The sequence below is a fragment of the Corvus moneduloides genome, chromosome 15 (assembly GCF_009650955.1).
Source record: "Corvus moneduloides isolate bCorMon1 chromosome 15, bCorMon1.pri, whole genome shotgun sequence".
In the NCBI taxonomy this organism is placed as follows: Eukaryota; Metazoa; Chordata; class Aves; order Passeriformes; family Corvidae; genus Corvus; species Corvus moneduloides.
In genome coordinates, this window is record NC_045490.1 from 7,485,530 (window position 1) to 7,511,204 (window position 25,675).

The 25,675-nt window shown below is 41.4% G+C and overlaps 1 protein-coding gene across 1 annotated transcript in view; it reads left to right on the forward strand.

Moving 5' to 3' along the window:
- ADAMTS2 (ADAM metallopeptidase with thrombospondin type 1 motif 2) overlaps positions 1-25,675 on the forward strand; it is a 177,581-nt gene that overhangs the window by 119,554 nt on the left and 32,352 nt on the right. The window contains exons 5-9 of the mRNA XM_032124871.1: positions 9,145-9,228; positions 19,809-19,965; positions 20,811-20,916; positions 22,547-22,690; positions 24,481-24,613. Of these exons, the coding sequence (XP_031980762.1) occupies positions 9,145-9,228; positions 19,809-19,965; positions 20,811-20,916; positions 22,547-22,690; positions 24,481-24,613 (624 nt within the window). The remainder of the gene's footprint in view (positions 1-9,144; positions 9,229-19,808; positions 19,966-20,810; positions 20,917-22,546; positions 22,691-24,480; positions 24,614-25,675) is intronic.

Here is a 25,675-nt window from a genome sequence, read left to right on the forward strand (position 1 = left end):
CTGAGGTACAAGCATGTCTTTTGGGGACTGAGGATGTGTCCCATGCCTTGTGCCCAAATTCGAGGAGCTGTTTGAAATCCCCAAGGCCTCTTGAGAGGCTCTGGATAATCACTGGCAGTCATCAGTGTTGTCCTATTCTTTCCTTCAAAACTCAGCTGGTTTCTAGACTTTGTATTTTAGCAGAGGGGTGGGTGATGGTAACCAGTGCTGTTTCCAGCTCTAGCACAGAGAGGCAAGAGGACTTTGTTACTGCAGATGGTGGTGCTGGGGACCTGTATTGTGTCAAGGGACATCACAGTGCAGAACCTCTCCTTCCCCTCGGCAAGGCAGCTCCAGCTCTTGCCCTCATTACTAGATGGGTGCAAGGTGTAATTCTGTGTAGAACATGGCTTTGGTCTTCTTTCCTGAGATTCACAGTGATTCCCCCATTGTCCTCTCTTCTACCTCTTTGAATAGTTGGGGGTTTTAATTTAGAAAATGACCCCAATATAAAAGGCTTTGGGGTCCCTGGCTGTTGGGGGTCACATGTATGCAGTGTGTTTCTGATGAGATATGTAGGTCCGAGGTCACTGAAAAAGAAGAGACAGCTACAAACAATTCCAGCTGTATTTTTAAATCTAATCAGAGATCCTCTCATTACCATCAGATTGTGTGTACCCTGCTGGTTTTAGGATGTAATCAATTAGCTTCCTGTAGTAACAAGGCATAGAATCAATTAGCTTTGTATGGTAACGAGGTAGTAAGCATATAATCAAGAATACATGGTAACAAAGTAAAATAATAGTGAAGGTGTTTACTGGAGATAAAACAGGTGATCAAATAGTTGAATTTCTGAGGTTCCAAAAATGTAATAAATCTTAGGTGAATTGCCTCTCCTGGGGCAAGACATTACTTTCCCAGAAGCAACTCTGAGCATGGTTGCTTCTCCCGCTGTGTTTGATCTCCTTGTGCGTGATGGCGTGAACAGTTGTCCTTAACTAACTTTTCCCAGGGATCTTGGGTGGAACCCTACCACCAAACCAATCAAAACAATATTTCTTTTTTTTTTTTCAAGCCCAGTGCAATGACTGCAAATTCAGTAAAATCTGTTTTGTGCAGCTTAAGTGATGTGTTACAGTCCACACCTAAAAGCCATGAAGTGAGAAAAAACAGGGGCTGGGTGTCCTGGATATCTTGAATAGCTGTACTAATATTTATCCCAAAGTTTGGAAATGAAGTCACTCCCAAACAAATGGTGATAGATGCCAGAGGATTTAACACATTGGGCTGCAGCCACGTATTGTCTGACTGTGCGCCAGCCGTTCCACTGCAGTGAGCTCGGCCTCATGCCTCCCCTTTTTCATTCTCCAGTCATTTCCTCTGGAACTCTAGTTTCTCTTGACCTCGTCTCTTTTGTCTGCTCAGCACCATGGGGACATTCAGTCACCTTTGGAAAATATGCCATGATTTTCTCTTTAGAGACCCTCGGCTGCCTCTCGCTTGCACCATTTTCATTTGTACGTCATGCTGTGTTTTTTCCTGGGAAGGATATTGGCCTGCACAGTCCTCTGCATTTCCAAGCGTGAGCCCACACATTGCACAAATTAACTTTGTATTTATAGCATGCAGGAGCATTGCTACAGAGGAGAGATATTTGGGTGGATTCTTGTAGCTCTTTACTTACTCAAGAACGTAGAAGGTAATTCAATTTCAGCAAGAAGGCATCTCAAACCCCCAGTAATTCTATCTGCTTGTATAATGGTTTGGGAAACATTAGGAAAGTGCAAGGCTAGAAGTGGCATTGGAGAATTACCTTGCTGGTTGGGAAAGAAAAGGTTTTCACTGCAGGATGCTTTGGGAGGAGGAGAAGGGTGCTGAATGGATGTCATTGAGTTGAATGGCTTGGATGGGTGCACCGATCACAGGGTGAAAAAACTGGCTGGATGATCAAGTCCAAAGGGTGGTGGTGAACGGAACCAAATCCAGTCGGCAGCCAGTCCAAAGTGGTATTCCCCAGGGCCAGCAGTGTTTAATATCAGTGATCTGGATTAGGGAATTGAGCGCATCCTCGGTACACGTGCAGGTGCACCAAGGTGGATGGGAGTGTTGATCTGCTGGAGGGCTGGGAGACTCTGCAGTGCGATCTGGACATGGCCTCAAGCTGCTCCAGGAGATGTTTAGATTGGATATTTGGAAGAATGTCTTCATGGGAAGGGTTGTCCAGCATTGGAACAGGGTGCCCAGGGAAGTGATGGAGTCACCATCCCTTGAGATGTTTAGAAGATATTTGGATGTGGTGCTTGGAGATGTGGTGTTGTGGTGGCCTTGTCAGTGCTGGGTTGATGGTTGGACTTGATGATCTTAAAGAGCTTTTCCAAGCTAAAGTGTTCATTGACTCTGAAGTGGGTGTTGTTGGTAGCCACCCCTGGTGCTGAAATTCTCTGATCATTTCATAACCCTCTTAAAAGTAGTTTCCAGGGTTAAGCAATTTTCAGGGGTAAAAAATATTTTAATTTCTTTTCCATTGTTTTACTGTAAAAGGACTGATATTACAATATTTATATATATTCATGTAATGGATATATGGCCAAAATATTTGTGATACCAAACTCCATCTCCTCAAAGTAGCTAAGTGCCTAATTGCTGGTATTTCAAAGGGAGATAGACCCTAAATAGGATTTATGCCTCACTCTGGGCTAGATTTATCTGAGTATTTAGTCATTTACTTGCTTTTGAAATCAGTGAGAATCAGAATTAAAAATTAACTCATGGGATTTTGTATCCCCCGGCCTTCAAGTGAAACTTCAACTCCAGAACAAATACATTAAACAACTTTTCATTTGAATAACTGAAATCAATGAGAGTTATGCAGCTGGGGGCTTTGGAAAGTCCCTGGAGTCTTTCACCTGCATCTTTCAGCACTACACATGTCTTTGAAATTGTGGCCCTGAGGCGCTGTTGAATGTGTTATCTGTCCTCTTTAATAGGATGTACATGATACTACTATTATAGATGAGATTTCTGCTCTCATATCTCTGGCTGATGAGGGATGAAGATTTGCAGGTACAGAACAGCAAGTCCCTAATGAGAGGAAAGGGCAGAAATGCCATCGGTTTCTAACTGACAGTTGGATAAAAACCTGAAAGCATGTCTAATTCAAGCTGTTAAAAAGAAAGTGATGATTGAATACATTGAAATAATGGTGCTCCCTATCTTCAGAATCACACTTTTTAAACTAAAAAGCATTTTTTTTAGACAGCAAGGATAGTTCAATAATGCAGAATTTGACTGGATTTTTGAAAATTAAATAATTCATAAGCTCCAATGCTCATTATTTAAAATAAGTTCATTTTAATACGGGCACTTTAAATTTGAACTAACTCTAAGAAGTTCCACAAATAACAAATGTAAGTCCAACTCTATTCATCTGAGGGACTTGAGCTGTCAGTAGCTGAATTACAGCTTGTTTGAAAGTTTAAATATATGTATGTGAGTTAACTCCACCTTTTGACTGTTCATTATAAACCAGTAGCTGTGGCTGGTGTGAACAGTGTCTGAAGAGGCCTCCATGAGGTTATTTTTGTTCATTATCTTGATTGCCACCCTACAGCGGAAGCTGTAATTGTGATTGGGCATTCAGGGGCTCCTGCAGGAGAGACCCTCTCAGAACTCTTAGAGGTTGTGCTCATTTTCACAGGGATAGTATTCCCAGTGTCAATTAGGTGAGCATTGCTCATTATTGGTAACTGGAATGTGCCTTGCTGCCCTATCACACAGGTTTTGGTACCGTCCTCAAGGTAGAGGGTAGGTACTGTTAAAAGACAGATTTTTTCCTTTACTCCAAATACCAACATGAGCTTTAGCCACAAAGCTAGTCCCTTTCAGCCAGGGACTTCTGAGTTGTGACAGTGTGGTTTGTGTGATGGAGTGTGGATAATTAGGATCAGCTTTCAAATTCTGGATGCTTTTCTTAACCAAACCACTTAGAATTCAAGAGGTCATCATATTTATTACTTTGACACCACACCCCTATCCCTTGTAGTAAAGTGATAAATCAGTCTCCTTAATTATTTTATGATGCTATAGTTGATTTTATTAACGTGATCTTGAGACAGTAATTCAGAAAAATACTGAGTCTGTTGGTGCAAAGGTAATTTACAGTGTTTAGAGAAACTTCTCACAGGAGTGGTTTATGAGCAAGAATGAAAAGTTCCAAGAGCCTGCGGGAGGAACTAAGAAAAATAAATTAGTCATGAAGTCAGAAAACAAAGTCTATGACCTTTCTAAAGCCAATGTTACAGTCGAAGATGAGATAGAGACCCGTAACATGAAGCTACCTAGTGCCTTGCCAACACATCTGCTGGGGAATGTTTTTCATTTTGATCAGAAGCAGCTAACTTGGACTTGGTAACATCTACTGACTCTGACACCAGGGAAGGTAAATCAGGACTCAGACTCATATTTGCATAGAAAATGTGAGATTCTTATCTCTGTTTTGCAATGTACATTGCCAAGCTCTTGTAAAACTGCCTGGTGTATGTGGTTTTGAGCAGAATGATAGATGTTTTCCAAATGTGAGATCACAGTTTGACCTTTAAGTTTCATGTGTGTCGTGTGCTTTCATTCTTCTTTTTTCCTTGTGATGCTCAACAAAGATTTCAGGAAAAAAAAAAGAGTTCCTCTCTGAGGAAATGAGGAAATGCCTTGTAAGGACTAGAAAGGGAGACTAGGAGCCCTTGATTTTGCCTTATGACTTTCTGTGTGACCATAGCACATCCACCAGAGGAATTGATGTAATGTTATTCCTGTGAGATTAAGATAAAGCTTTGGGAATGTCAGAAATGCTCATTTGGAATCTTCAAAAGCATAAAGGAGGTGATGAAAATCTAAGAGCATAGTGGTGTTTGAAGTGGGACCACAGAAAAATAAAGTGAGAGGGGAACGCTTTTGGGAGGGTCAGATTACAGAAGTTTATGCTCAGTATCCACCATGACATTTCTGGTTCCTATTCTGTAATTCAAAACAGACGTTTCTTACAGAAATAGACAATCACTGGATGCCCACCAGGCACCAAGGCTTTGCTGCAGACAATTATGATCTGATGAATGAGCTGCATCTTGGGCTGGGCTCTAACAATGGCTTGCCAGGAGCTCTGCCATCCCACAGGGAAGGAACTGATGCTCTCCAGCTCCTCCAGTATCACTCTGGCAGAGATCCATGCATGGTCTCAGCTCTGCCTGGGAGCACATAGCCATCAGTAATTTCTGCAACAGTAGTTGTGTAAGGATGCTGGGTGATCAAAGGGCAGGCTAATCAGCTCAGATGGATCAGCAATTTGTGGTGGCTGCAAAACCAGATGGCTCTTGGTTTGTGCCCTCTCCAAATGGTCAGATGTGCCCTCTGATTGCTGCTGTCACTGGGTCGGGGCCGTTTGACACTGATGTAGCCCGAGGTTGAAGCTGTTGAATGTCCAACAGGGGTGTGTGCTCGGTAGCCTGAGGAAGCAGTGCTTACCCGGGCGTAAGGAGCAATCCATGGAGCCGCCTCAGGATGAACCCGATGGTTTATGGTTCAGGAGCCGCGTTGTGATGAAATGATCTGCCTTTTGCATAGCAGATACTAACAAACTCTGCAAGGCTGGGAACTCCTTCAAACTGCATGAATTAGTTTGCTGATGATTTGCCAAAATATGCAGATTATTCTCCTATGGCGCATTGGTTTAATTGGGGATCCAGGGAACCACCTGACTTTCCCTAAAAATCCTGCCAGCTCTATCAGCATGTAACCTGCTCTGCACCAAGACTAGCAGAACTGCAGGCTGTTGATTACTATTTGTGTTATAGGAGCTTTCAAAATTCCCTTTTAGGGTTGGGCCCTGCTTTGCTCAGTAATCAAAACTTTCCAGTGCTTCTTTTACCAAGCATGAGACACCTCACAGGCGCTTGGCTTGCCTTTGGCTTTTTGATGTATTCTATGTGCTTACTGTGCTGACTTGAAACTTGGTCAAGGCAGAAGAATTATAAAATTAGCAGAGAGGGACAGATGAAAAAAGTAAATAAAGTCTTTGTTTTTCTTATGTAGCACCAATCTGTGCCAGCCTGATTTCTACACAGAAACTTTAAATAGAAATGCATGTTTTCCTTTGAAATATCCCAGAAAAAGAAACCAAAGATATCCCAAAATAGTTCGCGAACTACAATAGCTTGATGAAAGTCTCTTTACAGTGTTTCACTGTGCTTTGAATTCTTTGAGATTTACCCAGCCTTCTTCATCACCCTCTATAAATGCTGAATCACTGTAGGACATCTACCAAGATTTAATGCATTCACTGCCTTCAGTTCAGGAGCTGGGATTTTGGGATGGTCTCTATGTACATTTTTTTTTCCTGTGCAGCAACTTACTTTTGGACTTACTGATCTAAGAACAACAGGAGATTGACGCTGGCTTTTCTTCTGTTGGTATTAATCAGGATGTCCTGCTGAAGTACATGGAGATGCAGTGCTGGAAAAGCACTTGAACTCTTTTTCACAGCCGTGTGTATTTATTGCACAGACATCTGAACATGTATCTCCATTGTCTGATTGTCTCTGCTTTCAAAATAGGTTTCAAAGTTTAAGTTGCTCTCAAGCCTGAAGCTTTCTGATTGCACAGGCTGGTTGGTAATTTTCTGCCTGATACATTGAGCTGCATTAGCTTGACTCTGCTTTCCTGTTAGAATAAGAGGTGGAAATATGGAGAATCTGAACTAGGGATTGTGGTGGCCCTTTCAGTGTGTGCACTTTTCATGAACCTTTGAGAGCACAACATTCGCTTGGATCTTGTATCTCTAACAGCTTCCTGAAACAAATAGGTGTGATTTAGGCCGTGCTGAAGAAAGAGAAAAGCATCTATTTCAGCACATTATCTGTGTGCAGTGAGACACTCCTAGCAAACCACAGTTTAGCTCAGAGAAAGATGCTGTGTGATGAGGGCTTGGGCTCATCCTTATTAATGAAACCAAGACCCAGAGCTTTGAATTGGCCCACTGTCTTGCAGAAAATCCAGGATCCCAGGAGAATCAAGCAGCTTTTTACAGTGCTTGTGCTTTTCTGTTCATTCAGTTTGTTTGTTAGATGTCATTTGCATGAATAGTCAAACAATGTTTTAATTCTGTTCCATCAATGTTTTCAAGCCAAGTTTCCCTTTGGCACACGACAGCGATACAGTTGTTCGGTTACTCAACGATTGTTAAAAGAGGCTTAGGTTAAATACGGGAAGTTAATGAGAGAGCAGTGTGCACCAATTTGGATTATGCTTTATGAACTAATTAAATACTTATTTACATGCTGTGTTTACTGTCCTCTATACACAGCAGTTTTTGTTTAGTACTCATTTCATGTACAGGTAGTTTACAGCTTATTTCAACCTCATATTCTTGATGTGAGTGCTCTCTCCCACCACACAAAGAAGGAGCTAAATATCCCTGCCTCCCTTGACAACATTCAAGGGTCTTTTTCCTGGGTGAAAAAATTTTTGGAAAGCAAAATGTGTTTATGTCTTACCTCTTTATAACCTGTGTTCAGCAATGGTCCTCAAAGTAAAAATAAGAGAGTTTTTAAAAGTTCAGAATATAAAGTTAGTCTTCTAAAGTCTCATTTAAACATGCAAAGAGATGATCTGATTTCTAGAGGGGTTGTTTACAAAGCAGATCTGAACATAACCAGCTCCTTTTACACTGCAACAAAAACGGAAGCCCCTGAAGCCACTCATAGCCATGGGCTCCTCATCCATCATCTTAATCCAAGGATCTGCTTACACATCAACCAGTAACGAGCCTGGGTCCCAGGCATCCCCCAGAATGTTCCCCAGGTGTCCCTGGAGGGTGTGAGCCTCCTCCTGGAGCTGTGGTTCAGCAGGACACTCAGCACTGTTGAAAACCTGGATGTCTACCAGGCATAAAATAAGGCTCTTCTGTCAAAAAATACTGATGAAACGAATTAAAATTCGCTTTAAAATGTCAGTGGGGATTGCTTAGCAAAACCTACACTGATGTATTTAATTTTAATGATTTTTGAAGAGATAAAATATGGGCCATTAAAACTGGGGCTGATTGAAGTAGCAGGACATTATTTACCATGTTTCAAATGAAAGGTTCCCTGAAAGTTATTTATTAGCTTGAAGTAATGAATCTCGTTTGTAGGAATAAATGAAATCTAGGTCCAACCAGCAAAGCAGTTCAGTTTGGTGCAACCTTTACTGAGGGAAGGAGGTTTAAGAAAAGGAGCTTGCCTTGCAGGGATCTCATCTGCCTCTTCTAATTTGTAAAGCTAAACTCCTGCCATTTGGCCAAGTCTCATGCAGTCTTCATCACCGAATACTTAAATCAGCCTCTTTAACAGTTAGTATTTGCCCAGCTTGCTTGTAGCAGTGTTTCCTAAGTAATCATTATTCATCCACATTTCATTCTGTACTCTAAATATTTACAGTTCTCTTTTCAGTGTTCCTGGGGTGATTTCCCCGTGTGCGTGTTCAGTTATGTAGCTCTGGTATATATAAAAAAGAAGACAGTTTTAATTTGCTGGCATTTTGTAGCTTTTGTTCTGCTTGCAAAGTTTAACACTGATGAGTTTTGACACACAATAAAGCCAGCCCATGTGCCTGACCAGCTTTTCGGGGAGGTACATCCTCTTGGCAGAGTGTGATGTGATGTGTCCCAGATGGAAGAGTTACAGGGTGCAGCTGAGCTGATCTGGTGAATGGCTCCTGGGAGAGAGGTCCTGTCTCTCTGCTCATTCATCCCCTTCCCTATGCATGGTCCTGCTCAGCAGAAAGATATTTGGGATTTTGCGTGGATTCCCAGGCTCCAGTGGGCACACATGGGTCAGCTCAGCTGCATGATATGGGCACACCATGATAGCTCCAAGTCCAGTTAGGCTGGCACTTGTATACCTGCTAATCTGAAATCTCTGAGTATATGTTTATTTTAAATGATTCCCTAAATTATGGCCTGTTGGGAGACTACAACAGAGTTTGGAAAAAAAAACATTCCCTCTCTCATTAGTGGAATTTTTCATGTTCTAACTACGATCACAAAGTGGTGTCTGGCCTAATGATAGAGCATAAAAGGTACCGACTGTATCACTGTCTTCATAGTTACCATTGTTAAAGTGCTGAACTCTTTTGCAGGTTAATGAAATTTATCATGATGAGTCCCTGGGTGCTCACATTAACGTTGTCTTGGTGAGGATAATCCTGCTGAGCTACGGCAAGGTAAGGAAAGGTTAATTTAAATGGAGGACATCAATATCTATAGACTTCATTCTTTTATGAACAGTGCAGTTACTGGTGACATGTATTTGTTTTGTATTTTAATTCATATGTATTATCCTTACCAGTCCATGAATATAAAGAACTTTCATGATTATATATATATCTGTTTATCAATTGAACTTTACATTTCAAATAATTTCAATTTCTTCTGGGTTTTCCCTGTGTCATTTAGAGTTACTGCTTAGCTCTGACAGTCTGTCTTTTCAGATTTGTTTGGAATAGTCTATGAAACATACAGAACATTTTAGGTCCTTAAGAAAACATAGCATGCTCTGGTAGAACTGTATGTAAGTAACAGTACACACAAGGTCAGCTCTGCGTGGTGCTGATGGCTACAGCCTCTTTCTAAGAATTTGTTTATAGTTGTGCTTATAATCAGTGGAACTAAAGATGTGCTTAAAGTTAAATGGGAGTTCTGTGGTATAGGGGCCAGAAGGCAAGAGCTCTGCAGATCAAATCTGTAATTAAAAACATCAAGTGTTCTTTCTCTCAGTTTCTGTAGAAGGGGTTGCTCCACAGGCAAAACTTGGGTAAAGAGGAACAAAATGTTAAATGGGTTTCAAAAGTATTGATCTGTTCAGTACCTGTGTCCTGTTATTGCCAAGTCAACATCAGATTCCATGGAAACAGGAACAGGGCATTTCAAGTGTGTTGGTAACTGCTTTGGTTAAGGACATGTGACTTTAGTGGTCTCCAGTGCAGCATCAGGCCCAGCTGCTCAGAGCAGGGTGCTAAAGCCTAATGTACCTTCCTGTGACTGGAGTTGCTGGCATTTGCACGTTCCTGTAGTTAACCTGGATTCTGGATGACTCCATGTCTGTTCATGGAAGTTGCTGAAATGCAGTCAGCAAAGAGCCAGTGCAGGTGGTGTCAGTAGTGAAGCTCCACTGGCATTCACCAGTTTACCCTGCTCAATATCAGCTGGGAATTTTCCTCCCTGGTGCAAATGAGGGAGCTCTGAGGTTTAGTCTGGACTCTGCTGGAGACTGATTACCTGGATGTGGGTTAAATTTTTCTGTTGGAGCTTACCCATCTGAGAACTAAACACACCAATCCATCTCTGCTTTTCCTGCGGTGATGATGGTGATGAGGTAGTTATGCATTTTGGATAAGCTTAATCAGATGTATGTCCTAAAATAAAAGCTGAAAAAGGTAATATTTGCCATTCTGTGATTGAAAGTTCATGGAGTGTGTAGTTAACATTGAATTACAAAATAGCTGAAATATCTTTGTGATTGCTGTAATGGCAAAAATTTGATTGCAGATTGACTTATGCATCTCTACAAACCTGATGTTGCAATAGTGGTGGAAGCCAGCAGAATTATTACCTGGGCTAGTCACTTCTTTGCAGTGATTCACAGGGAATTGCATAATCCTTATGTGTGTCCATCTTTAGCCTTATAGATCTACACCAGTCTGAGCTCTGGTAACTTCTGCCATTTTCCTGATGGCAGACAGTGGCTACAGCAGTCATCATTCCATCTTAAGGATCTCTGTTTTCTTGTGAAGAGCAAAGCCTTGTCCATTTATAATTTGAAAGTTACCAGTTTCATATCCTTTAGAGATGAGAGTTGGGGTGGAGGACAAAAGCCATCATTTCTTGGTGGGTTTTCGGCCACATCACAGAAGCAGCATTTGCAGGTCTGTGTAATCTGCTTCTGGACATTCTGCTTCTGGATTCTACATCCATAGTCTGCAGTGGACAGTGCTTTAGCTTCTGAGTTGTCCTGCTGGTATAGAATAATTCTACTATCACAAGCTTGCCTCAAAGATAATTTTTCTTGCATTTCTGTATCTGATTATTGTTTACATGAAAGACAATCTATGGCTTTCTAAAAATAGTATAAAGAACATATAAAAGATACAATTTCAGAGCTCTTCTACTTTATGGTGTGGGGACCTACATGCCAGGTTGTTTAAGAATACATCCTTTTATGTTCATGTTTTTAAAGCTCCTGATCAGAGGACTAGTACCAGTGAGTAGAAGGTGAGGAGATTTTTCTTTAGAGGTTTGGGATAATTTAGCAGTGGAAAAGCAGAGAGAAGAAGTGTATAGTTCTTATTTTCTGAACCTGTTCTGAGGAATTAGAACAAAGCCTTGAATATTTTACTATCCCACACACCAGCACTAACAATTTTCAGGAATATATCTATTCAAAATACATAGTATTAAGTAGGGTACATGTACAAGTTAAGGCAGTGCATGAATTAAGCAGCCTGATTGGCTTCACAACATGAAAATGTTATCCCAGTCTTGTTTGAGTAAGCATTTCTTTTGAAAGCATGGAGCTGATACCTTCAGATTCATTTGCTTCACTGCAGGCAATTTATACATATTATCAAGGGTGCCATTTAAATAATCATAATAATTACATTATAGTTCTGTAATTGATGAAGAATGCACCATCAACGTCAGGTTTATGACAGCACTCTCAATTATTGCCAATTCTCCACCCCTGAGCAGTCTTCTGCTGTATTGTGGATTTTTTTAGATGATTATATTATTTTATACAATATGTCATCTGCTGATAAGAATTATATGGACAATACTTGAGTTGCATAGCAACCAACTTTTCGCTGGTTCTTGTTTGAAGGTACTCCACTCCTTCAAATGGACTTATTTTTTAATATTCTCAAACACAGGCAACTGTACATGCGGAAGTTTCAGTAATTTCAGGAATAGAATTAATTGCCCTGGTAAAATGAAAAAATTGAAGATATTCCTTGGTGATCACATGCTGAAATTACTTCAGGGATGAATTCAAAAGATGTGACATGGTTTTACTGAATTAGCACTTTGTGTGAATTATCACCTCAGGACTTTGAGGGGGTGGCAGGCTGAGCCCTGCCAAGAGCACCAGGCTTGGGCTCTGGTGCAGGCAGAGTGTGTCTGGGCTGGGGCTGGGGTAGCTTTGCAATATTTTGCAGGAGCTGCCAGCCTTTCCCTGACTCCCCACTTTTCTTGTAGTACTTTCAACAAATGATGTACCAGAGACTGATGTGAAGGCTTCAGCTGTGCCTTGCTGCTGCCCACTCATTTATCAATTCCATCATTAGGACAGAAAAATATGCTCTTAAAAGGCTGCTCCAGATCCGTGTTGGCTTTAGAAGCCACAATGCATTTCTCTGCATTTTCTTGACATCGACTTCCAAAGTTGCTGGCTTTTCTGATGTGATGGGATACTGCAAATAAGTGAACAGGGTACATGCAGTGCATTTTTCTTCAAATGGGAAAAAGATGAGCTGGCTCAATTCTGCCTTTTTGACTTCAGTAGTAGGAAGATTGGTTCCAAATTTTGGCAACTGCAGATACATTTGAGATAAATATAATTCAATGTTTGTGCGAATTATTCTACTTAGACCTATTTTGGTTGTAACAGCTCTGTAATCCAGCTAGCTCTAGAATACTCAGTGAAATAAGCAAAGCAACCACGAGCACCAAGTGCAGAGGAGGTTGCAAGAGATGAGCTGAACATGCATTTAAAAAACCTGACTGGTTATTCTAAAATGTTTGGAAACACTTAAATACTGAGCACTGCATAAAATCCTCTCATCACCTCTTTGAGGTGAATGAATAAAGATTATTATTCCCATTTTACAGCTAAAAAAACAAAGATGCTAAGTGTTATTTTCCAAGGCCACACGGAAGGCCACTGGCAGGCTGGGGATAAGACCTCATAAATTCCTGGCTCCAGCCCCACGCTCTGTCCATTGACAATGGTGACTCTGTGTGCAGATGAGCTGCCCTTGCACGGCACAGAGGAAAGCACGTTAGCTGGGACGGGTGTATTTAATACAGTGATTAATGAAAAAACACTTGGAAAGAATTTTTTAAGAACTGCAGTGTTTCAATAAATGCAACCACCTGAGGATTTGTGAGGGTTATTTCTTGGGAAATGTGAATGTGGCAGTGCAGGACACCCCTGAGCTTTCCTCTGGCACCATGCGCAGCCCAAGTGGCCTGTATTCAGCCTGGAACAGGGTGGGATGGGCTGAGGGATGCTGGATCTGTCCCATAGCATCTGGAAATGCAACCAGTAGGGAGAGAAAACCCACGTAAGCTGTAAACCACTGTTGGCACCTTAACAAGTGGTTGGACTCTGACCATGTGTTTACTTAGTTAGAGTGAAATAGGAAACTGGCTACCAATGCAAAGAGCCTTTCAAATAGCTTAGAGGAGGGAAGAAAACCCAAATGAGTTTAGGATGGCAGTTCAGGTAGAAGGTACTACGGGGTGGACACCTGCAGCCTCATAGGACAGGACTGTTCAACCCAGAAGAACTTTTCAATTTTGTATGTCTAAAATATTAGCAGACCTCCTGCTGCCTTCATTTGGGACAGGACTTTACCTTCGATCTTTTCATAAAATGATGCTCTCTTTATCTGTGCCATCTGACCTTTTCATGTCTAAGCTTGATGCAAGCAGGGGAGATGTTCTTGGTTCAGCCAGGATGGGAAGTGCTGGTTCAGTCTGAGTCAGGTTCTTCTCTCTGTTCCCAGAGGGCAGCCTTGGAAGCACAAATCAGGTTTATCCCTTAAATCTGGTGTTTGTCCTTACTAGTTTGCTGTTGACCCTGCTGTTTCCCTGGAGGGAAAGGGATGAGCACCTCCACTTACCTCAGACTCTCCAGGAAGGTGCAAAGTCTCTGGCTGAGCACACCTGTGCCTGGCAATGCAAGGAGGTTGTTAGCTGCACGTTGAGGTGTCATGGAACAGCTGTGCTTGGAATGGACCTCTGGACATCATCTAGTCCAACTGTCCTGCTCAGAGCAGAATCACCTGGAGCAGGTTGTTCAGGACCTTGTCCAGCTGGGTTTTGAATATTTCCAGAGACTCAATGACCTCTCTGGACAACCCTTCCCAATGTTTGGCCACTCTTATGGTAAAACTACAGTAATACCCCTAAAGGGTATTTTTCTTGCCCATTGCCTTGTCTCCTTTCTCTGGATACAACTGAGAAGACTGTCTCAGTCATCTTTATTCCCTGCCCAATAGGTATTTATATACATTGAGATCTTCCTGAGCCTCCTTCAGCCTCTCCTTGTACTAGGTCACAAATGTGAGCTGAGTATCTTATTTTTCCACTGACATTGGTAGATGGAGAAGACCTGAAAGAATCAGCAGGAAACAAGCCCTGACCTTACAAATGTGCATGGAGTTGTTGACCCCAGCATTTGGCCCTATCCAGTAACCAGTTCTGCACAGGCTGAGTTGCAAGGCCAGAACCTACACATGATATAGCATTTTGGCAGCTGTTCATATTTTTGCACTGTTTCAGATGTTTCATATGGGGATAAAGAGAAGAGATATTGCCTCTCCTGTTTTTTATCTGGGTGAATTTTTTAATTCCCTTATTTATGTATTAGACTTAGAGCTTATAATTTCCCAGTGTGTTTTGTTGGGACCTTGAAGAATATGGAGCTGGCTGATAGCATAAACAGTGCTTTGTATTCCTGATCTGCTTACATTTATACAGAGTTAGAGACTGAAAAATGTTTACAAACTGCTGCCATAAGAAAGCTTTACAAATCCTTTGAATGCAAAATGGCAGTTTGCTGAATGAGCTATTTTTGTTAGTTTGGTTACCATAGACATTCAATAATTGTATTTATTTATCTTTTGCTTGTCTTGTTCAGGATGAGAGAAGAATACGGAAGTTCTAATCCAATACCCAATGAACAATAGAAGTGCCAAGTAGAAGCGATGTTAACAGTGTGTTTTGCAGAGAATTTACACATTCAGGAAGGGAAAGTCATATGTTAAATTGTTTCCTGAATGTGTGCTATGGTCCAACTTTTGCTGCCATAGTTTGAAGCCTGTCATGTTAAGAATTATTTCTGCTCCTCCTGGAGCTAGCTACTGAAGAGCTGCAAAGCCTTCTCTGTTGGTACTCTTGGAGCACCACCTAATGGATGAGTTAGGAAAGGTCCCAAGCTTCTGACCAGCCTAGATTTCTTAAGTTCTTATCAAGTACCTGCTCGTCATCACTTTTGCAAAGTTGTAGCCAGTGATGCCAAATATCAGATAAATAAAAGAGTTCTTTAAGGGGAGACACCATTCCATGTGTGATACCAGTGTGTTTTTCACATGGGCTGGCAACTTGAACATTCTTGAAAAGTTTGGGTAAAATATAAATTTGCAGTTTTCTTCCAAGATAACTTTGTCATTGTTAAAGAAAAAAAAATTACATACTTCTTCCTTGCCCCACAATCTCCACAAGTATTTGAAGGACTTTCCACTCAGCTTCATGAATGACTTGTTCTTCAGTGTGTTCATATGAGAGAACTGAACATCACACTGATAACTTCCCAAAGGATAGGACAGGTAGCAAAGAAGGTTCCGAGACCTCTCTGGCTTTCAACCAATTCTTTCTGCTCTGCTTTGTGTCTTTGTATGAATGGTAGGTGCAACTCTGTTGTCTTCTATTTTTATCTAGGTTTTTTTTTTTTTGCTGCTTCCATCTAAGAAGGAAGGGAGTGGAGAAGAAATGAAGGCAGAATCAGAAAAAGGAAGGAAATTTTACAACACTGGTAGATGTTGAGTTCCCCAGAGAAAAGGCCTTGGCTAGTTCTGTAGGGCAGACTGTCCTCGTCACCCTCTGTGGTGTCCCCTTGCCTGGGGGATATTTTCCCAGCTGAGCTCTTTCCACTTCTTGGCCAACATCTCCATCTGTTTCCATCAGCAGTTCACAGATTTTTTGCTTTTCTTGCTGTGAGAAGGAAAGTTTCTCTTTCCATTGGCAGTTTTCCTGCTGATCAGCTGAGTAATGCTCTCCACAGGCCTGCTGTCCTGCTTGGAAAGAGGTCTTTCCCAGCCAGGCTGGAGCTTCCAGACAGCTGCAGGACCCGCGTGTTCCTGGCAGTGTGGGCCCTTTGCTGGCCAAGAGTAACACCTACACCTCTTCTCCATGTGCAGCCTGATGGCCCCCAAACTTCCCTGTTTGCAGTGTGACAAAGAGGGATTTTACCTTTCAGCCCTTACTGCTGTACACAGCTCATCTCTTTTCCTCTTTCTCATTTGCTTTGCACATTTGATAAAGGGTTGGGCTCTCCTGTGTCTGATGAAAGCCCACATTGACTTCCAAAAGAAAATATTATGAAGTGTTATCTGATATCTCTTCAAGAGTAATTTTTGGACAACATCCTTCTAAAACATATGACATCTGCCCTGTCTACTAACAAGCTCGGCCTGGTCCCATGATCTCCTGAGTTCCTCCCTTTCAGGACAGCACCATTTATCTGTAAAGGCAAGGCAGCTGGAAAAGCGGATAAAATTCTGTATAAAGGCATGCCTGGCTTGGGAAATCTTTGATCCAAAGACCACTGGAGCCTTGGAAGTTCTTTGGAGGGGAACACCACCTCCAATTCCCTTCCCTGGCCATACCATTGCTTACTGTGAGGAGAGGGCCGTGGTGTTCGTGGTTCTTCGGTCTCAGCCAGTGCAGTTGCACAGCACAGTGAGCTTGACTCACTGTCAGACTCGTGGTTCCCCAGCCATGCAATATTTGCTGTCAGTACTGTTGAAGCCTTTCTAATTTGAAAGTCTTTGGCAAATTGTGGAAAGTGGGTGTTCAGGTGAAACTTTACTAGGAATGAAGTGGGTTTCTCTTTTCAGGCCGCTGCATTACAGTGAGGAAAGACAAGGGATTAGTGACCAGATGAATAGAGTGCTCAGTGGACTTGGAGTACTCAGCAGGCAGACTGAGTTTTTCCTCTCACTCTTTGAAGTCCTCCTCACTGACAGGACCTTGACTTGCTGCTTACATTTGTAGCATGTGGACACTCAAAATAATTGACTTCCTACTGGATGTCTTGTTTCCCAACTTAAAGAGCAGTAAGGCTCAGTTTTATGATGTTAAAATTCTGTCATTGGCAAAGAAATTGGGTCAGCTGAAACATCTTTTATAGGACTTGTGTGTTCTTAGTTTCCCCTCCTATGCCAAAGGGTTTTCTTCATTCTCCCCATTGTGTTGGATGCAAAAACACAACAATGCTCCACATTAACTGGTTGGTCCAACTTCATTTGCTTGAAAACGAACTCTAAAATCAGTGTTTTGATAAGTAAGCATTGAGATTCTCTTGGACTGAGCCCATGGTTTCGCTCTTGGAATGGACTTCAATATACAGTGAAACAGTTGTTGTCTCATGGCAGATGCCAGTGCCGTGCCTGAACCACAGGAGCTGCTGGTTTGCTGTGCCAGACTGAACTGGCCTGCGGCAGACTCGGTGTTAATCAGAGGAGTGCTGCAACCTGCTCTCTTAGCTCATTCAGACAAATCTTTTGTGATGGACTCCACCGTCCATCACTGTTTGGTTTAGCGGGCAGGGAAGAGATTACGTATGACAGAGGAAAGCTATAAAGCAGTAGTCATTAGGAAACAACTGACGTTTTATTTTCAATGCTTTTTTGCTGACCATGCAAATTCAAGATTTCTTTGCAAATAATTGGATACCCTTAAACAAAGCATATGTTGATAGGGTGTGTGTTTTCACTGTTTTCTGATCAGTGTGTCTTAAATGATGTGATTTTCATTTGGTAGAATGTGCACAAGGAGGTCATTATGATGTCAGGAAGTACTAGCAAACAGTTCACAACTAGAGGTTTCTCAACTTCATTTTACAGCATTCTTTGCTTTTGAGTCTTGCAGTCAGATTTTTCACTGAGCTTCTTGAAGGGATTGATCTCTTTTGTGCAGTTTTGGAGAAATAAGAAGAGTGGAGGTGATGTAGATAAGTTTTGTGTTTGTTTGCTTGTTTGTTTTTGTTTTACCACTGATGGATGTTATTAAAGACCTCAGCAATAGTCAAACCCTGTTTAACTGACTAGGATTTTTGCTTGAAGAGCCAGGATTTTGCCCTGTATTAGTGACTCAAAGTTTGTTTAAGTATGTTGTTATAAACATACAAAGATTTAATAAAGGCTCCACAACTGTCCCACCATTTAAAATACAGTTATTAGTTCAATTTCCAATGGGATCATGGCTGGAAGCAGTATGATCCAGCACAGGATTATATTACAACTTTTTCATTCCACAGTAGTATCAGAATCCAAACTGTCCCTATATTTGGTTTATAAATTTGTTTTTCTGAACATTTGCAGAATTGTAATATCTTAGTTTTGCCAAAATCAGACCTCAGTTTGGCAGACACTTCTTTTATCAATTCCAGTTGTTCTTCTACAACCCTTTGAGGATTTTCTTTTTCATGTAGTTAATACTCTATGTACTCCATCATGCACTCCATTAGAGGACACATCAAATACATCTGTATTTAAACATGAATTGTATTACTTCTCTCTTATTTTTGGCCTAGGCTAAGTTTTGCTCTACATTAAGTATTTTGGAATGATGAACGCTTGCAGTACAGTACAGCATCTAAATTGTAGTGGATTTTGTTATGATTACAGTGTTGTCATGGTAATATAATTTTTGCAAATGAAAAGCCAGGGTTCACATCTGTAGCTCTTACAAATCCTGGAAGGCCTGGGACAGGTCAGTTAGTCATACATTTTATAGTATCCCACATACAGTAAGTTTTGTAAAGTCTTAGCAGTACACAGTATCAAGCAGAATTAGCTGGGAACTCTTAGGAAAGTACCACTGGAAAAAAGAAAGGGCAAATGTAATAGTTGGATTTTAAAATATCTTTCTCTTTCTTGCTCAAGAGAATTGTCCTTTGCACCTCACCTAACACGTCAGTTCACTGGAGCCAGCCAAGCCGTGTCAGTTCACCACCCATGTAATGTGTGGTTGGAGATGGCATCCCACAGTGGGAAGTTATATATTCTACCTTCTGAATGATCTTCAAATGGGTAAAGGGATAAAGAAAATGCAGTTTAAAAGACAGTCACTGAGAAAGTCCATTTCTGGAAGTAATGATTCAAGTACAGCTGAAAAAGTACCCTTAGTTTTACACTGACAGCATAGAGGGGCGTGCCAAGGTCTGACAGAACAGCCTAAACAGCTCAGTTTCATGACAAAAGCAGCTGATGAACAGGGCAGAGTGCTGGCTCTCTGCAGTTGTTGTGATTGCCTTCCCTTGGCCATTAGACATTGCTCTTCCCCACACTGGGTCAGTCTCTGCTGGTCGAGACCTGCCATGTTTCCACAAGGGACACAGGCTCCATCAGGAGCTGTATATCCAGACTGGAAGAGATGGTAAAGAGACAATAAAGTGATGTAAACTGATGCCAGGGTGGCATAGAAATAATAAGAGTGCACAACCCAGTATCAGTTTTGTCATTAAAATACCCATCTTTTTATTTCTCTTCTTTTTTTTTTCTTTTGTTATATCTTAGATCTCGTTAAGTGCAGAAATCACAGTCTAACCATGAACTTTAGCTATTTTCTTGCTTTCTTGGTCCAGTAAAATTTATTTCTGAAGTGTAAGTATCTCTTAATTAAGACCAAACTTGTAATGGAAATGGGATATTTAGTCAAGTGCCTGAAAAAGTTGGGAAAAAAATTGCCCATGCTTTCAATAAATAACTCTTGGTGTCTTTTTTTCCCTGTGTGTATGCAGTCTATGAGTCTGATAGAGATTGGGAACCCCTCACAAAGCCTGGAGAATGTGTGTCGCTGGGCCTACCTGCAACAGAAACCCGACACTGGGCACGCGGAATATCACGACCACGCCATCTTCCTCACCAGGCAGGATTTTGGTCCATCAGGCATGCAAGGTGTGTGTCTGGGTTTGTTTTGCATTTGCATTTATCACTGAGCCAGGTTAGTCATGCAAAGTTTAAGTGTGTATCTTCTGCTGAGCTGTGCTCAATGTTTTCTTTCCCCAAGAGCTCTGCGTTGGGCCATTTTCAGTTGTAACTGTTTCACTTATTATTTTATCCTTTCTTACTGATTACCTATTGGATCATTTCCATGCTCCTACTGAAGCCAAGAAAATGGGATCCATATGTAAACAGTCCTGAAAATGCCCAAACATTAAAGAGTAGATTTTGTGTTTAAAATGTTCCAAAGCTGTTGCTGTGTTACAGTCGAATTGCCAAGAAATATTGTTATGGAGAGGCCTGGAACAGCAGAGCCAAGCGCTGTCCACTTTCTTCTTTTTTTCAGGCCTCTGCCTCCTGTGAGATCAGTTTTTTCACCAGAGGGGAGAAATCTCAGAGCTTTCCCATGCATTTTGAGTTGGCCAGAGCTGCTGTCAACACAGGGCTGGGGCTTTGCTCCCTGAGGGCTGGAACAGTATTGGGCTCCTCCACAGAGCAGCATGTGGTGTCCTTTGCCTCTGTTGTCTTATGCACTTAGAAAAAGCAATTGTAGGACAGTCCAAAAGGTGACAAGAATTTTCTTGGTGAGCCAGGAAGTTTTAATTTGTTCAACAGGCTGGTTTCACTTGTTTCATAGATGGAGAAGCACATTGTTAAATGTTTGGGGGCAGAGGTGTATTGAGAGGACCACTTCAGCTATACTCATGTCACAACAAAAGACAGATGCTAGCTCTAGAGCTTCCCACAGCATTGTCTTTCTGTACTTGTTCATTTTCTGAAACACTTGGTGTTTCTCACAGGCTACGCTCCCGTCACTGGGATGTGTCATCCTGTCCGAAGCTGCACTCTCAACCATGAGGATGGCTTTTCATCTGCATTTGTGGTGGCTCATGAAACTGGACATGTGTGAGTACAACTGGACATCTGTGTTGTACCTTAATGGTTTTTGGTACAGACAAATGCTGATGACTTTGGACAGATGCACATGATGTTAAGAAACAATATTCTGGGTTAACTCTGGTTTCAGGTCTCGGCTCTCACAAAGCTTTGTTTATGATCTTAAGTAAACTTTATATTTTGGGATTTTCAAGTGGAAAAAAGAACTAATACCAAAATATCTTCCAGGGCTGCTGTGGGACTAGATTGAATGATGTATTGTAGTCTCCTGGTGGAAATGTAAAGTACTCATAATAAAGAAATATGAATTCACTTAGTCAGTGGAACACAGTATTCTTGCAAGCAATCCATACTAAATAAGCACATAATCTGTATATGTAACTGCTGATAAAGGAAACAATACTGTATAGAAACGAGGTGCCAAGCACTGCAGTTACAACTGTTCTACGTATCTCATATAAAAAATGTAATTATTTTACCTATTGATGTGATTTGAACCAATGCCTGGGCAGCAGTTGTCAGAGCTTTGGTTTCTCCCAGATCTTTTTCGTTTCCCTGTTTACAGAGAACTCCCACTGATTTCCCATTTTCTCTTTGGTAGAATAATAGTTACCAGAAGGCTTTTTCTGAACAGTTTCCATCTATTCTGTTCTCCCTAAGAAAGCCTTCAGGCCCTTTCTCTTTTTTTAAACAATAAAGTGCCAAAATTTATTGAAATCACTATAAACATATCTTAGACAGAGACATCTATTTGATACCCAGATAGTATTCGATTCCAGAATTTTTGAATTAGGATTAAAAAGAATACAGCATAAGCTTTAAAAGAGACAACACTGAAGAAAGTCTGTAATCCCTCAAGTCATATTCAGCCCCAGTCTGTTAATTTGGTTTAATTATGGACAGTTATTGCCCATATTAATCCAATAGTGCATATTAAAAATGCAGTATAAGATCCTAACAAAGGAAAGAAGCAAACATATTCATAATAAAGACAAAAAGAAATTTTAAAATATCTGTAACTTGGGGTAATTTTCTAGAAAGCACCCAGCAGTTTCCAGGCTGTTTCACATTTAAACAATGTGGGATTTCTCCTGGGCAACAGCAGCATCTTGTCTCAACTAGCTTGCTGTGTGGCACCTTCCTTTTTTTCCATGCAAAGGATTTGTCTACAGTTGCAAAATACTTTGAATTAAGCTAAGGTGTGATTTCTTTAGAAGTTATATAAATTCCTGAATAGCTCAAGATTAGAGCAAGAGTACATTTCTATTAGTATTCCTGGAGGGTGGACAGGCTCAGTAATTCAGAAATGGATTCACATTTAGCTGTGTTAATTCACGAATGTGCATGTGTACAGAAGTCCAAAAAAATTTTTTTTAGTGTTTTTGAAAGTGAATTAGGCTAATGACATGAAAGTACTTTCAAGGGTCAATCCTTCCATGTGGGAGTTAGTTCAGGCCAACTCTTTAGCTCCAGCCTCACCCTGTTTTACTTCTCATGACTTTGCTCATGTGGACAAGGGCCATGGGCCTTCAGAAGCGTGTTGGCATCAACCACTGGTGACACTGGGGAGAGGGAAGCACTCGGGCACCCAGAGCCCATCTGCAACGTCACTGTTGTGTCTCTGTCACGTGCGGGGCAGTTTAGGAATGGAGCACGACGGCCAAGGGAACCGCTGTGGGGACGAGGTCCGGCTGGGCAGCATCATGGCCCCCCTGGTGCAAGCCGCCTTCCACCGCTTCCACTGGTCCCGCTGCAGCCAGCAGGAGCTGAACCGCTATCTCCAGTGAGTACTCTTCAGTAGCTGTTCCCCTTCCAGGAGGGAATGTGTAAGAACAATTATGCATCTTGTGTTCAGTTTGACGTCGGTCCATTTAAAATTATTCTCATTTCATTTACATCTGTGCATTTTCTGGACATTAAAGGTGTGTTTACTGCCCTCTCAAGGGTGTTGGAAGGCACTGTTATGAATCTCATTGCTAAGTTTCCTCCCTCCCTACTGTAATCTGTAAGTGGAGGAGTTCCTTGGCTACCCAGCAGCATGGTGTGTGTCTTGCCATTTGTTGCTTATGATACCTGTCAGTGACAAGATAGTGCTGCCTAGAGAGGAAAAGCTGCCCTTTAAGTACTCAGGGCTTTTCTCAACTTTAGTAGATATCTAAAGAGCACACACTCTTCTAGAATTAGTTCTTCAATTGTTAATTTTACTTTCAGTACCTTAAATGCAAAAGCTGTTTAAACACCTTCATCCATGCCCCTTGCCTTCCTTTTGGACCTGACACTTCAGGCATTAGACCTGTGCTGGAGTTCCCTGGCACATTCTGTTGTTTGTGACCATTGTTTTGCTCCTTACAAAGAAAAACTTCCACTTGTTATGTGCAAGTTGTACAGAAAAATATGGGGAAACTACTATGATAACCAGAAAAACCTGAAATTGAGTAGGAAAAAGTGCAGCAAAATGCATGAAGTAAACATGAGTCAGTCTTTTTGTCAGTATTTTTATTATCGTAGCTATCTTAGGTGTGGCAATAAGGAATAAAAATATTGTGAGGGAAGTATGATTGTTTCTATTAGCAAGATCCTCCATAGCTTTAGCCATTAAATAAAAATCATCTGGCCTAGGGGGCAGCTTTACATTCTTTTAAATACAACTATTTTTAAAATGTCTTATAACAAAGCAGAATGATGGTTTGCTTTGAAGTAAATCTAACCTCAAAATTCTGCTTTCAGCTATTGATATCTTCAAGGCAACCTTAATGATTGCCAGGATAGGCTCGTGTATTGTGTCCTCATGTCTGTTAAATAACTGGGAGACATTTCAGAGAGCCTGTGGACTGTGCTGGTGCTGTGAATCAACCCATACTTACACCGTGTTAACCATTTGGTGGTACTGGCATCAGTCCTTTGTCCTGACATGGCTCGGTCAGATGTAATTCTACAGGCCATCCTCACTCCTTAGGAGCAGAGGACAAACTTTCACATTCATCACACAGAAAGGAAACTTAGTTTAAACTATGGATGGAGTTGGGGGTGATCAGGAGAAGCAGAAAGAGGGAACAAACCCAAATGGTTAATGTAGGCAGCAAAGTGCACCTCTGTAAGTCTGTAAATGAGTCACTGCTTCTCAGGGAGGACACAGGGAAACTGTAAGTTCAGTGGTATTCTGGGCTGGTTACCCTGGCCTCTGCTTTTGAAACCTCACTTGAAAGACAGCTGCAGACAGCAAGAAATTCCACAAATGGAAAATTAATTAAACTTTCTTTTCTTCTTGGTCTCATGTGGATTCTTCCTTTGATTCCTTTCACATAAGGAGCCTGGAGACTGATAGGAATTTACCTGCAAGCTAAATGAAAATTACAATGGAAGGGCTTCAAAAAAAGATGTGTAGAATCCATTGAAGGTGGATATGACATGCTAAAAGTGAATGTGAGCATAATTGCAATATTAGCTGCTCTTCAGGACCAACATCTGAGAAATAGTAGGCTCTATTTTGTTTGGAACAAAAAGGCAATGAAACCACAAACACTGTGCAAGCCTCACAGCCCCATCTGTTCCTGTAATTTTTGCCTGTTGCAGTTCCTACGATTGTCTGCGGGATGATCCCTTCGAACATGACTGGCCTTCCCTTCCACAGCTGCCAGGGATTCACTACTCCATGAACGAACAGTGCCGGTTTGACTTTGGACTGGGATACATGATGTGCACAGCTGTGAGTATTTAACTTTAGCTTCTGCTATTTCTCATCCAGGAGTGGTCTAAGTGTCTCTGAAATGTCCTTAACAGGGACAGAGTAGTGAAGCCCACAAAGAAAGATGATGTGCCCTCTTAGCTGTAAGCAAGGATTAACAACTGAATGTTGACATATATGTTATTCTAAATGTCTCTTGGTTTGGTTTTTTTTTAAACTGGAATTACAGAAGTAATTATTGTGTAGTTTCATAAATATCTGTAGTTTTCAAGCAAACAAACTTGCTGTGTTATTGAGCCTTCTCTTGCTGGAAGCTGGTTGTTTTGCTACAAAACTCCCACCCCATGTGATGGAGATGGATTTGCTGCCACATCTCGTAGTGCTAGCACAGGGCAGCATGCTTTTATGATCCAATTTTATGGAAAGTGTGATGCATTTTGATACCTAGCAAGAGAAAAAAAGCATGACAGTGAGTAAAGCAACTTGCAAGGGCTCTTGATGCCATGCTTGGCTCTTGTGTATGAGGAAAACAAGAGCCAAAGTCTAAATTTAAAGCAAAGCAAGATTAGTAAAATTCTCAGTGGACTGGCCTCAGAAAATAGAGTCTTCTGCAGCAGGGCTGTGCCTCCCACCTCCAGCTCCTCAAGTAGAACAAAATATAAAATGGAAAGAGATGTTTTCAGCTGCTGGCAGCTGCTGATACGTAACATTTCTGTTTTCATTCCCATCTGCAGGAATATATGTGCCGAGCATTGTCCCTAGATAACGGATGAGAACTTTTAGAGCATGAGCTGTAGTATTGTGTCTTGACACAATTCCCTCTGATGCTGCCTCGGAAGAATGTCCCAGCCAAAGAGAATCATTTCTTGCAGCCATCCTCCAGAGCCTGGGAGATGGAGGCTTTCTATTCTTCTTTGTTCAGAATAGCCAAAAGCACGTCCAGACATCATGATTTAGTATGTTTTGTGGTGGGTGGTTCCCATCCTCTCCTATAGAAGCCATTGCACTGTAGGTAAAATGCCGATTTATTCATGGATTGGGGACCTGATCTCAAATTTCCATCCCCCTAAGAAGGGGATTACA